We start from the raw sequence: 12,490 nt of genomic DNA, 5'->3' as shown, positions 1-12,490 counted from the left end.
GATTGTAAAGATTCAGAAACGGACAGCACAATACTGTGTGATGGTAGCACAATATTTTAAATATAATGAACACAGCTGAGTGTGAGTATGGTTGAAAAAGGCAGGCTGGGGGTATGTATAACACAAGGGGAGATAGATGATAAAAACTGGGATTGTATAACTTAGTGAAACCTAGAGTGGACAAGGATGGTGATTAAATGTACAAATATAAGGAAGTTTCTACATGAAGGAGAATAAATGAATGTCACCATTGCTAGGCGTTAAAAAGGGATGGAAAAATACAATAAATTCCAACTAGGGTCTATAGTCAACAGTAGCATTGTAATATTCTTTCATTATGCGTAACAAAGGCAATATCCCAAAGCTAAATGTCAGTAAGAGGGGGATATGAGGGAGGGGTATGGGATTTTTGTTGCTGTTTCTCCTTTTTTTTTTTTTTTTTAATCTTCTTTCTTTGTGGAAGAAATGGAAATGTTCACATACAGACTGTGGTGGTGAATGCATAACTATGTGATTACACCAGGAGCCACTGATTGTACACTTAGGATGGATTGTATAGTGTGTGGATAAAATCATTTAAAAATTAAACAGAAAGATACAAGCGCTGAAGAAGACATGGAGAGAGAGAGATACCTATTCACTGTTGGTGGCGAAGTAGAATGGTGCAGCCCCTCTGGAGGACAGTGTGGGGGTCTACAGAAAGCTAAGTATAGGGCTGACATATGATCCTGCAACCCATTATCAGGTATACACTTGGAAGAACTGAAAGCAGGGACATGAATAGACATTTGCACACTGGTTTTATGGCGGCATTATTCACAATAGCCAATGGATGAAGGAGGCCCAAGGGTCCAGTGACTGATGAGCAGCAGGGCAAACTGTAGTATATACACACAATGGAATACTGTGCAGCTGCAAGAAGGAATGAAGTTGTGAGGCATGCAATTTAGGTGAATGAACCTTGATGACATTATGTTGAGTGAAATAAGCTAGAAGCAAAAGGACAAATATTGTATGGTATCACTAATATAAACTAACTACAATGAGCAAACTATGAGAATTGGATTCGAGAGCATAGGTTAATAGGAGATAGAAAGTGGGCAGGGATTGAGAAGGAGTACAGAATGTTCAATGAGGAGAGATTGTAAGCTCTTACAGCAATCACATCTATTCCTGGACTTTAACTGTTATTTCTAAATGCTGAGAAGCTGTGCTCTTTATGTGTAACCTGGTAGTTCCCTGGACCTTTAGATATCTGTGTGACACCTGAAACTCAGAGTGAGATTTCTACAGCTCTGAAAGTCAGCATTACTCCATAGAGCAACTGTTAAAGAAGCTGAAAAAGAGATCAGACTTCAATGAGAGTTATGAATGAAGCTGGCCTAGTTACAATGAAGGTAAATCAGAATACAGGGGAAAGGATGATATTGTCTATATATATTTTTTTTTGTTAATTTCTTTTTTTTTATTAAATTCAGTTTTATTGAAATACATTCACACACCATACAATCATCCATGATACATAATCCACCGTCCACAGTATGATAACATAGTTATGTGTTCATCACCACAATCTGTCTCTGAACATTTTCCTTACATCAGAAAGAACCAGAACAAGAATAAAAAATAAAAGTGAAAAAAAACACCCAAATCATCCCCCCATCCCACCCCATTTGTCCTTTAGTTTTTATCCCCATTCCTCCACTCATCCATACACTAGATAAAGGGGGTGTGATCCACAAGGTCTTCACAATCACACTGTCACCCCTTGTAATCTACATTATTATATAATTGTCTTCAGGAGTCCAGACTGCTGGGTTGGAGTTTAGTAGTTTCAGGTATTTACTTCTAGCTATTCCAATGCATTAAAGCCTAAGAGGTGTTATCTATATAGTGCATAAGAATGTCCACCAGAGTGACCTCTCGACTCCATTTGGAATCTCTCAGCCACTGAAACTATTTTGTCTCATTTTGCATCCCCCTTTTGGTCAAGAAGATACTCTCAGTTCCACGATGCTGGGTCCACATTCATCCCCGGGAGTCATACTCTGCGTTGCCAGGGAGATTTACACCCCCGGGAGTCAGGTCCCACGTAGGCGGGAGGGCAGTGAGTTCACCTGTCGAGATGGCTCAGTTAGAGAGAAAGAGGGCCACATCTGAGCAACAAAGAGGTACTCAGGGGGAAGACTCTTAGGCACCATTACATACAAGTTTAGACTCTCCTTTGTGGTAATGAGCTTCATAAGGGCAAGTCCCATGCTCGAGGGCTCAGCACATCAAACCACCAGTCCCAATGTTTGTGGATATTGTCTATATTTTAAAACTCCAACTTCTGAGTGAGACCAAAAGGAAGAGATGTTTATTTTGTCCAAAATTTTAAATTTTGGTAGCACATTATCCAATCTAACTTCTCTGGTCAGTTTATGTAAGCAACCTAATTACATAGAACCTAGAATAGGGAATGAGATCTTGTTACTCTATACAGGTTAATGTAATACCTGATACATTCCTGAGTATTTTGGGCAGAAAATAAAAAAGTATTTGCAAAGTCCCCTTGAGGTACTGGAGAAAAAAATGTGGAACTATTAAACTTCACCACCTGGGGAATTCCTGATATTCTCTCAAACAGAGAGGCTTGCCTTTATTAAACTTATTTCTACAATGGCGAAGCTAAACCTACTTATGGTTATGCCTAAGAGTCATCCCCAGAAAACCTCTTTTGTTGCTCAGATGTGGTCTTTCTCTCTCAGCCAACTCTGCAAATAAACTCACTTCCCTCTCCGCTATGTAGGACATGACTCTCAGGGGTGTAAGTCTCCCTGGCAATGTAGGACGTGACTCCCATGGATGAGCCTGTCTCTGGAATCGTGGGACTGAGAATACCTTCTTGACCAAAAGGGGGAAAAATGAAAGAAAATAAAGTTTCAGTGGCTAAGCGATTTCAAATAGAGTCAAGAGGTCATTCTGGAGGTTACTCTTATGCAAGCTTCAACCACATATTGCAAATTGCCACAGTATGCCAAGCCCCAACCATCAGTATTCCTGAAAACCCTAAAGAATACCCTGGGCTCTATCTAAGACTCTATAAATCTATTTACTTAGTAAGTTTATTTTTTCAGAAACTTAAGGCCCCCAGATTGTTCCTATGCCAGATAAGCCCTGAAACCTAGAGGTACCAGTCTCTTTAAGAACATCAACCAGTTCCATTCCTCTACCCCCTAAGGTGAACACCCCTTTTCAGCACAAAGAACCTAAAATGGTTATTGCCTAGATATCCCTGAAGTTTGAGAGAATGATCAAATGAGAGGGAGGAGGTATAACTGAGAAATTAGGATTTGACAAATGATTATAACTACTGACTCATTGTATAGAGATTTCCTTTTAGTTTTTGGTATATCAGAATAGCCAGAAGGAAATACCTGAAATTGTTGAACTATAATCCCATAGACTTGATCTTTGATAATGATTGTATAACTGTATAGCTTTATCATGTGACCATGTGATTGAAAAAGCCTTGTGGCTGACACTTGCTTTATCCAGTGGATGGGTAGATGAGTAATAAAATAAAGACATGCATGGGAAAAAAAATAGGTCAGGAATATGGGGGAAAATACTCCTATGTATGCTATGGACAATAGTAATAGTACTACTTTAATAATCTTCCATCAATTGTAACAAATGTAACTACTGTCAAAAAACAGAATTACAAAAAATGTGTTACCATCAATTGTAACAAATTTTCCATATCTGTGCAAGTGTTGGTGGTAGGGTGGTGTATGGGAATTCTGTATTTTTTGCATGATTGTTTTGTAAACCCACAGCTTCTCTAATAAAAAAAAAAAAAAGTTAAATCCTGACATGACAAAATATGATTTTACCATATCATTGTTTTCCTGTGAGATAGGAAGGGGGAGCCCTGACAGCAGGGAGAAGGGCATGGAGCACAGACCTGCCAGTCTCCCTCGTGACCCTGCCCTCACTCGGGCACAGATTTGGAGGCCACCAGGCCCTGAAGGGCTCTGAGAATGTCCCACCCCCCAGGGTAGTGCCCTTTACGCTACTTCAGAGCTTCTCATTCTTGTGGACTTCACACACCATAACAATTTCAAAATAATTGCTGGGGACTGACATAGAGTTGCCAAGATTCATTTTGGCAAAAGCATTTAAAACTTGGTGAAGACTTAAAACTTTACAAATCCACCATCTACTATCATGAACATTTCAGAGACGAACATTGGACTCTAGAAACAGAAGGAAGGCCACACCCCAGAACAAAGCCTGGGCCTTTACGTGGGGAAGGGTTTGCTCAGGGAAATGCTCACACTCAGCTGTGTCATTCTCAGTGCGCTCCAGACCAGGGCTTCCCCCTCCCAGATGGGTGCTCAGGAGCCCCGACCCTGCCCCTACTTGTCTCTCCTCTCATTCTCCCTGTGCTTTTATTGCTCCTTTAAGTCCCCAAGGCTCTCCACGGTGGACACCAACCTCAGAGACTGCTCTGCTGGAAGGCAACTTTGAGTCTGTCTCTGTCATTGCAAACTTTAGGTTACAGTCCCCCCTTTCATCGACATCAACAAGTTAAAAAACGTCTCACCCTGTTTTCCATCGTGAGACGAGATGCATTCTGCTGAAAACCACTTTTGACCTCCCTTTCGGTTTCAAATTGCTTCTTCAAGTTGTCACTGGCCGCCTGTATTTCTTGAATCTTATCCATCAGCTTCTCTTTCTCTTTGGTGTGTAGTTCATTTTGGGCGTCTATGGTTCTGAGGCGAGAATAAGGGAAGTTTGTGTATCAGTTTGATCATCGTGGAGAAGTCACTCACTGTCATAGCAAGCCCTGACATTTCCAAAGATGGAAAAATACTTTGGCCAATTTATATGGAACGTCTGAATGGTCCTGAATAGGGGAGTCCTTGAAGGGGGAAGAAAAGAATCCAAGGTTGGCTGGCACATGAAATTGTCCACGGACTGCTCCCGTCTCCTTAACCTGATAAGAGATTCCTGCTCCCAACCCACTCTACACCCTGTTCTCTATCTCAGTCATATTTTACAGATTTTTAAAACAGATGATTCATGTTTTCCCTCCAGGGAACATCTACACCTTTGGAAACAGCCAGGGGACTTGACACTCACCACTTGCCTACTATTTGGGGTCCTCATTTGATCCTAATCCTACTGATAGAGCCACCGGACTAAAAAATGCCTTCTTGGGTGTAGAGTGTCCATTTACTATTCTGGAAAATTAAATGTTTCAACAATTTGGCAGCAGAAGAGAATATTTTCCTCCCAAGGCTCCACCACGACACCAGGCCCTTTGCTGGTCAAGACGTAAATTTAGGGGGACTAGCAACGACGATTCTCTATCAACATGTATTTTTAAAATACTTTTTACTTTGAAATACTTTCAAATTTATGGGATAGTTACAAAGATAATACAACCTCATACAGAGAACTCCAACATACTCCTACCCCTGCCAGATCTACCAATTTTAATATTTTTCCACATTTCCCATATCTTTCTACCTATCAGTCCTTCATTCTATCTATCTGTCTGTCTGTCCATCTGTCTGTCGAGTACTTATCAATCCCATTTTCTGAATACTTGAGTGTAGGTTGTATTTATCATGTTCCTTGAACAGCTAACACTGCCATGTACTTTACTAGGAAAAAGGATATTCACTTTTCAACATGGATTTTTAAGTCTTACCCTAAATGGTATGCTAAGAGAAACTCTGTTCTCTTAGTCATATTTTACAGATTTTTAAAACAGATGATTCATACATGTGGTATAACATTCCAAAGACACAAAAGGGTATACAGCAAAAGAAAGTCTCCTTCTCCAGCTGAGCATCAGCTACCTGGTTACCCTCCCCGGAGGCAATGGTTATTTACACATTCTCCCACTGATAGTCCATACATTTACAAATTATACATACATGTGTTTGTGCATACACACACACAAAGGTATTTCTCTTTTTTCCACTTGAATGGCAATATATCATGCACATTAATTATTACATTGCTTTTCTGGCTTACTAACGTATCTTGGTATCTCCCAAAATTTCAGAAAAGAAAAACATTACATGAGCATGAACTTGAGGACATACATGTTAACACTTACTTTCTCTGTGTCCCTTCTTCTTCACGATTGTGATCCAACTGAGCAGACAATTCTTCCAGTTTTCCTACATTGAGAAGAAATGTCACTACTTTATGGCCATGTCATTGCATTCTGATTTGGGTTTGGTCTTATTTTTAGTTATCAGGGGTCCTAACCTGTATTCTAGACAGCAATTAGGTTTTCTTAGGTCTGAACAATGCTTAAAAAATTTTTAAACCAATATTTAAAGTTTGTGATCTTTCACATAAAAATCTAGATTTCTGGTTTTTCTTTAAAAATAGGAGTATCTAGTCACACTGGGGCCTACTCGGTAACAACCCACAGAGCTCAGAGGCGCTCACTCAAAGGGGCACGCTGTCTGCAGACCTGACCCCTAGCTGCTCCCCCCACCCAGCCCGCTCTCACATCTATGTCCCCTGCCTGGCCCCGGGGAAATCAGAGTCTGAGACCCCTGGTACGATGACTTTTCTGTGTCATTGCCTGGATACAGGTTCATGAGGGTTTCAGATACCTTTCATTTTTTCAGTTTGTTCATTTAGGCGAATTTCAAGATCTTGCTTCTTTTTTTCCAGTTCTGAAATTTGCTGTTTAAAATCTGGGATCATCTTTAGAGGATAATTAGGAACATTAGAATAGAAAACACTTTTAATCTTCATATTTTTGTCACTTCCCACTGGATAAGGGCTAGTCAAAATATCCTTTTACACACATACAACAAAATCACAAAATTTGGATCCACCCTATGTAAACACTCTCAAATCAAGATACTTTCTAGTCTGGGGCAATTTTATAATTTTATCTTCTGACCCAGTTATTTGACTCCTGGAAAAAGTAATTTATATCAATTGTTTTTCCTCCAGGAGATTGCATTTTACTCCACCAATGAATAATATCTCTAGAATGACAGCCCCAACTGGGGTCTGTTACTGGGATTGTACCATGTTTTCTGATGTTAGCCTCGTAACTTCATGACGAATGCTTTCATTGATGTCATTCTCTTCTCTAAATAATTTCTGCAGGTGGTTGATTTCTTGACTTAGGTGCACCACTTTGTAGTTCAGAGCTTCAATCTCCTTTTCATAGCAATCTTTTTGGGACTGGAAATGACTCTCCAAAACGCTGTTAAAAGAGAGGTCAAGAAATTAACCACACAGTCTGTATTCTGCTGTGCTGATGACTGGGGATGTGTAGATATGTAGCAGTTATACTAAACTCACAATTAGAACCATGCACTAATTACATGAAGTTTACTTATGTACATGCAGTCACAGGCTATGAAGTTAGGAAAAGGTCATTATAAAATCCCTCTAGCCATTTGGGAAGCATTATATGATGTTAATGCGCAGGTAAGAATAAAGAAATTTATTTTAGGAGTTATTAAAAGTACATTTTTACTCTCTTAATCATTTAAAAATATGCATAAAGCCCCTTAAATTTTAATATTTAAATCTATCTATATCTATATCTGTTATCTATAACAACATTGGCCAACTTATTTGTTATAATCAGTTTTCACTGCATAGGTTATAGATTTAACTATTAGGTGGTTTATCCTATAAAGAGATTACTCTTCATTACTAAACTAATTCTTCATTTTCAGAGAAACATTTCTAGTAGTTACTAGATCATTCTAATGTAAAGAATTTGTGTCTCAAATTTACATGACATATTTTTGACCTTCCAATAGTATATCTATGGCTTCTTGGGTCAAAATATCTCTGAAACATAAAAGTAACCCCAAGGGAAATTTCTAACCGTGTTGCTTTCTTTAGTCCTTCATAAGCAAACCAAAGTTCTCCATCCTCATTTAAATGTTCCAAATCTTCCATAGAGAGCCTGAAAAATAGGGAGGGTAAAAAAATCTATCATCCCTCTCACGTTTTACTTGTTTTAAAGTGCCTGACAATGCAAAAATTGTTACCTGCTTCTTACATCTTCAATGTCATAGCTTTCAAGAAGTTGTTTTGTGACCTCTGACATCTTTTCTGAAAGGAAAAGGCACTGCAGGTATAATTTACATTTTTGCATAAGTTCCCTCCTCTTCCCTTTTTAGGGCTCAGTTCTCTACCCACAGACTCTCCAGCTAACCAAACAATCAGTTAACTAACCTACCAGTGATTCAACCAAACTACCAGCTATCCAGCCAACCAGCTAACTAACCAACTAACCCATCATCTATCCAAACAACCAGCTAACTAGCCTACTAGCTATCCAACCAACTAGCTATCTCATCTACCAACTAACCAACCTACCTGATATTCAACCAACCAGCTAACCAACCAATCTCATGTCAATCAAAGGACACCTTTTCACTAGTAGTAACACACCCACGATAAATTCAATCTGCACCACATGGACTAAGTAACTCAAATTTTTGTTACCTCTCATTTCTCGTTTTTGTGACTGCACATGTTTTTCCACATCTATCTTCTGTGTTTGAAGTAGTTCTATCTCCTTTTCAAACTCAGTAATTGTCTGTATGTATCATGGTAATGACCGAATAATGTGAAGAAAAAATAGCTGTTAATATTTATATCACACAAAGGGAACACTATTACACTACTGTGTACCTATGCAAGACATCTTCACTGTGGTTTCCTAGTTAAAATCATGCTAAACCATCACTGTCCATATAGCTTGGCCTCAAAGCATGTTTACCTACTCAAAATGCTGTTATTTAACTTCCAGGTCTACCTGGTTGTATCAAAAGAATTAGCTTCCCTCTTACATAAAGGGTGGAAAATCCTACATACTACAGGCTTGGCAGGTTGTGGGGGGAGCTGAAAGAATAAAACCATGTGGTCTAAAATTCTCTTTCACTGGATAATAAAATCTAGGCTGCAAGGAAGTGGGCAAAGTTGCCACCTTCATAACTGGGTTTTGCTTCAGCCAGGCTTAGATGTGGAGCAGTGGCCAAGACAGGGCAAGCCCAGGAGGTCTGGGAGTTGGCTGGGGGATGCAGTGGCCTGGGGGCCGGGGCCCACTGGGGGGCAGCTCTGGTCATGGGGAAGGGGCTGTAGACCATCTTTCATACACCTTGCCAACTCAGCTTCGGTAAGGACCACAGGTTTGCACTTTTTTGGCTAAGGGAGATACGAAGGCTTTCAAGGACAGCAGGAGTGATAACTGCTCCTTGAGATTTTCTCAGTCACTCCGAGTGTTTAAAAGCTTAATAGCTTCGGTTTCCAAGAGGGTAAGAAGGGCATCAAACTGACATTTACCAAGCATTTTACATATATGACCTAATCCTCATATCCTCATATCCTATGAGTAGAGGGATCTTTTATAGATTAGAAAACTAAAAGGTACATAAGGACTATCCAATCCTAAGTGAATGTCCAAAGTCACATTTATATTTACTTATGCTTTAGAGATTGATTATAACACACATAACTAGATGATAATGGGTTTATTTTCTTTGAAAACCAGACTAAGCTCCTTTAATATACTACATTGGAGTTCGGGCCACAGTTCCAGCTGCAAAAGAGGAAGTGAGTGACATCTACTGGTGACTTACTGCAAGTACAGCCACATGCTAGCCCAAATTTAAGATACAGCCTCCAGCCAGACAACTTGGCTCCTACAGGTCGACATCAGTTACTGGTAAGAACGAAGCAGTCACAGAAATATCCAGCTGAAGGTGACCCTCCCAGATCACCTGGTCCAATCCTTTCATTTTAAACAATGGAAAACCTGGACTCAGAGAACATGGGCTGCTCTGCTATGAAATTTGGTGGCTATCCAGATGTGATTTCAAAAGCTCTTCGAAACCATGCAAGGCTATTTCATGACAATTACAGAGAATATTTGCTTAATCTTAATAGTTTCACAGATTAATTGAAAGCCTAAAAAGCTTTCCAACTTTACACTGAAATTTTTCCTTTTTTCTGGATTTTATTTTAAGAATGCAAGGACACACAAGATTGGGTTTTCTGGTGGGGAGGGAATTCAGTTAAGCCTTGATTGTCCAAGCATGGTTGATATCTTTGTGGATTCTCTGGTAACAGTTTAAATGTAAATTTCTGATAATAAAGTTAATTCAATTTTAAACAGTTACTTATAGATAAATAACAAAATGATGGATTGAATAATAGGGTTTCACATCCATTTACAATTTAATTTGGAAGTATTCTTTAGGTCAAGATATTTGAATAGCTGTGCAAATGTAGCCTCCAAATAATTGGAATTCTGATTTTTAAAATAAAAAAAAACCATAACGATATATCAAAGGCCCCGGGGGGTTCATACATGGAGTAACTGAAGTGTTCAGGATCCTTTTGTCTTTAACCTTTACACAGATGCTCTCAGCTGTCTGATCCTGTGCTAAGGTGAAACTGCTCTCTCTCATGCAAGTCAGATAACTTAACCAACAGCTCGTCTGAAAGCGAGAAGTGGCTTCTACCTTTGTCTGCTTGCTCAGTCGGGCCACTTCCCCCTTCAATCCACCAGAGATGACCTGCTCTTCCTCCAGCTCATGCTGGAGTTGCATTTTCTCATCCTTTAGAGCTTTCATCTCTTCTTTCAAAGACCGGATCTGCGTCTCATAGTCTTGGGCTTTCAGTTCAAAACTTTTTTCTAGAAGTCTAGGCAGGAAGAAAAGAAAATAGTTAATTTAGAATTGTCTTTACAGTCTTTACCTTGAATAGAAAAATATATCATTTTGAAAATAATGAGGGGAGACTGGGGAAAGGAAGAAACAACTTAATTAAGACTATTGCAACAGTTCCAACAGGCAATGGCTTTATTTTTAGTTGACTGTTTCCTGCTCCTTTTGTTTAATAGCAGCTTCGTACCCATCCAGATCTGAGATGTGTAGCTCTACACTGCTTATGGACAGAATGGGGAGGTTGAGGCACTATAACCCTGAAGCCACTCTGGTTTTATATAGTGCCCTGGAGAAGCCACTTTCCTAAGGAAAAAACCTTGGCACATTCTGCCAAGTCCTGGCCCGTTCCCAGTTCCAAGGATCCTGGAGAGGCTTGGTTTGGTTTTAAACAGGTTAATGCAGTCATTTTGCTATGTCCAGAGGTCTAGCTCTTCAAAAATTCTATAATAAACTACAGTGAATCCAGGTGCCCAAAAGTACATCAAACCCAATTCCTTGTGAGAGGGTTGTTCAACTAAATATATGATGCTTGACTAAGAAATTAGTTGCATAGAGATATATGACCCAGACTAGCCCAATACAGCCCAGTCACAAGTGAAGCCGTCCTAGGCACTCTATGCGTTTATGAAATTATCATTCTATTTGCTAGGCTGTTGGCTCAATCATATCAGTTTTATGACTTGCTTTCATAGCACAAAGGGAAAAATCCCAGGAATAGAGCCGCATTTCCAGTAGATTTTTAATTTCCTTTTATAGACATTAACAAACTTTCACATTTTGTTTCCAGGTTTTCCCAAAACCCACAGTGCTTCTAAGATGTTGTAAAATACCTTTGAAGAAGCAAACTTCAGCTGGAAGTCTTCTGTAGAAAGAAGCTTAGACTTGCAGCCTGGCTGGCCGGAAGGGCATTGCAGACTATGGATGTTTCTGTACCTCTCATGGGTTGTGACAAGGGCCAAGATCCCCTATCAGCTGACCAGGGAGATAGCCCAGACTAGGGCCTAAAAGGACTGGGAGTTTGCCCTGCTCCATCAGCCTGCCTAGCACTGACCCAATTAGGATTGAAAAGCTCAAAATGACCTGGCTTCAGCCTGGCTCTCCAAGGCCCCTGCTTGTAATGATCACTCTCAAGTAGCCCCAGCACATGGTAAGATGCCAAGAGCCTATCTCCTCTTCCAGAGTTAAGAGGAAGAGTTGAATATATGTACTTTAGAACTGATGTCTGATCATGAAACACTTTACATATTTGTGAACCCTTAGAGCTCTTCAGTGACACCCCTCCCTAACTCTTTGGAATCCTGCATCCTCACCCAGACCCAGGCTTTCTTTCTACCTGCACAGGGAAGTTATATACCCTACTGCCCCAGGCAGCTCTGAGTCTGCTAGCTCCCAACAGAGACTTGCCAAGGATACTCCCTGCCTGCCAACACCCCAACTTGGAGATCTAAAAACCTGTGAGTTGATCCCTTAAGAGAAGAGGGGCCCAGAATGGAGCCTTGGAATATAAGAAAAGGAGTGATATTGAGATGGGAACGGTAGGGCTGGTATAGTACAAAGTCATGGGGACTTGCCTTGATTTCTCTGAGTTGGGCTACATACCTTATTTCTGTGACAAAAGTCAAATTAACAGGTATAAAAGGTTTTATTTCCTAGGCAATAATCTTAACTCTTGGGCTCGCCGGAAATGGAAAAGGGTGCTGATCTCTGAACTCTCACCATCTTAGATCTCACCATCTTCCCATAAAGGGGAAGCAAGAGATTCCCAA

At 40.0% G+C, this 12,490-nt stretch overlaps 1 protein-coding gene across 7 annotated transcripts in view; it reads right to left on the bottom strand.

Annotated features, from left to right (window-relative positions):
* MYO5C (myosin VC) overlaps nucleotides 1–12,490 on the bottom strand; it is a 115,657-nt gene that overhangs the window by 45,236 nt on the left and 57,931 nt on the right. For all 7 annotated transcript variants that reach the window (XM_037833953.1, XM_037833950.1, XM_037833948.1 and 4 more), the window contains 8 exons: nucleotides 10,521–10,701; nucleotides 8,500–8,593; nucleotides 8,040–8,103; nucleotides 7,874–7,954; nucleotides 7,057–7,237; nucleotides 6,630–6,723; nucleotides 6,119–6,182; nucleotides 4,592–4,760 (listed from right to left, as the gene is read on the bottom strand). In XM_037833953.1, coding sequence (XP_037689881.1) covers nucleotides 4,592–4,760; nucleotides 6,119–6,182; nucleotides 6,630–6,723; nucleotides 7,057–7,237; nucleotides 7,874–7,954; nucleotides 8,040–8,103; nucleotides 8,500–8,593; nucleotides 10,521–10,701 — 928 coding nt within the window. The remainder of the gene's footprint in view (nucleotides 1–4,591; nucleotides 4,761–6,118; nucleotides 6,183–6,629; nucleotides 6,724–7,056; nucleotides 7,238–7,873; nucleotides 7,955–8,039; nucleotides 8,104–8,499; nucleotides 8,594–10,520; nucleotides 10,702–12,490) is intronic.

The sequence above is a fragment of the Choloepus didactylus genome, chromosome 4 (genome assembly GCF_015220235.1).
Source record: "Choloepus didactylus isolate mChoDid1 chromosome 4, mChoDid1.pri, whole genome shotgun sequence".
Lineage (NCBI taxonomy): Eukaryota > Metazoa > Chordata > Mammalia > Pilosa > Megalonychidae > Choloepus > Choloepus didactylus.
This window is presented reverse-complemented; position numbering and strand designations above follow the sequence as displayed.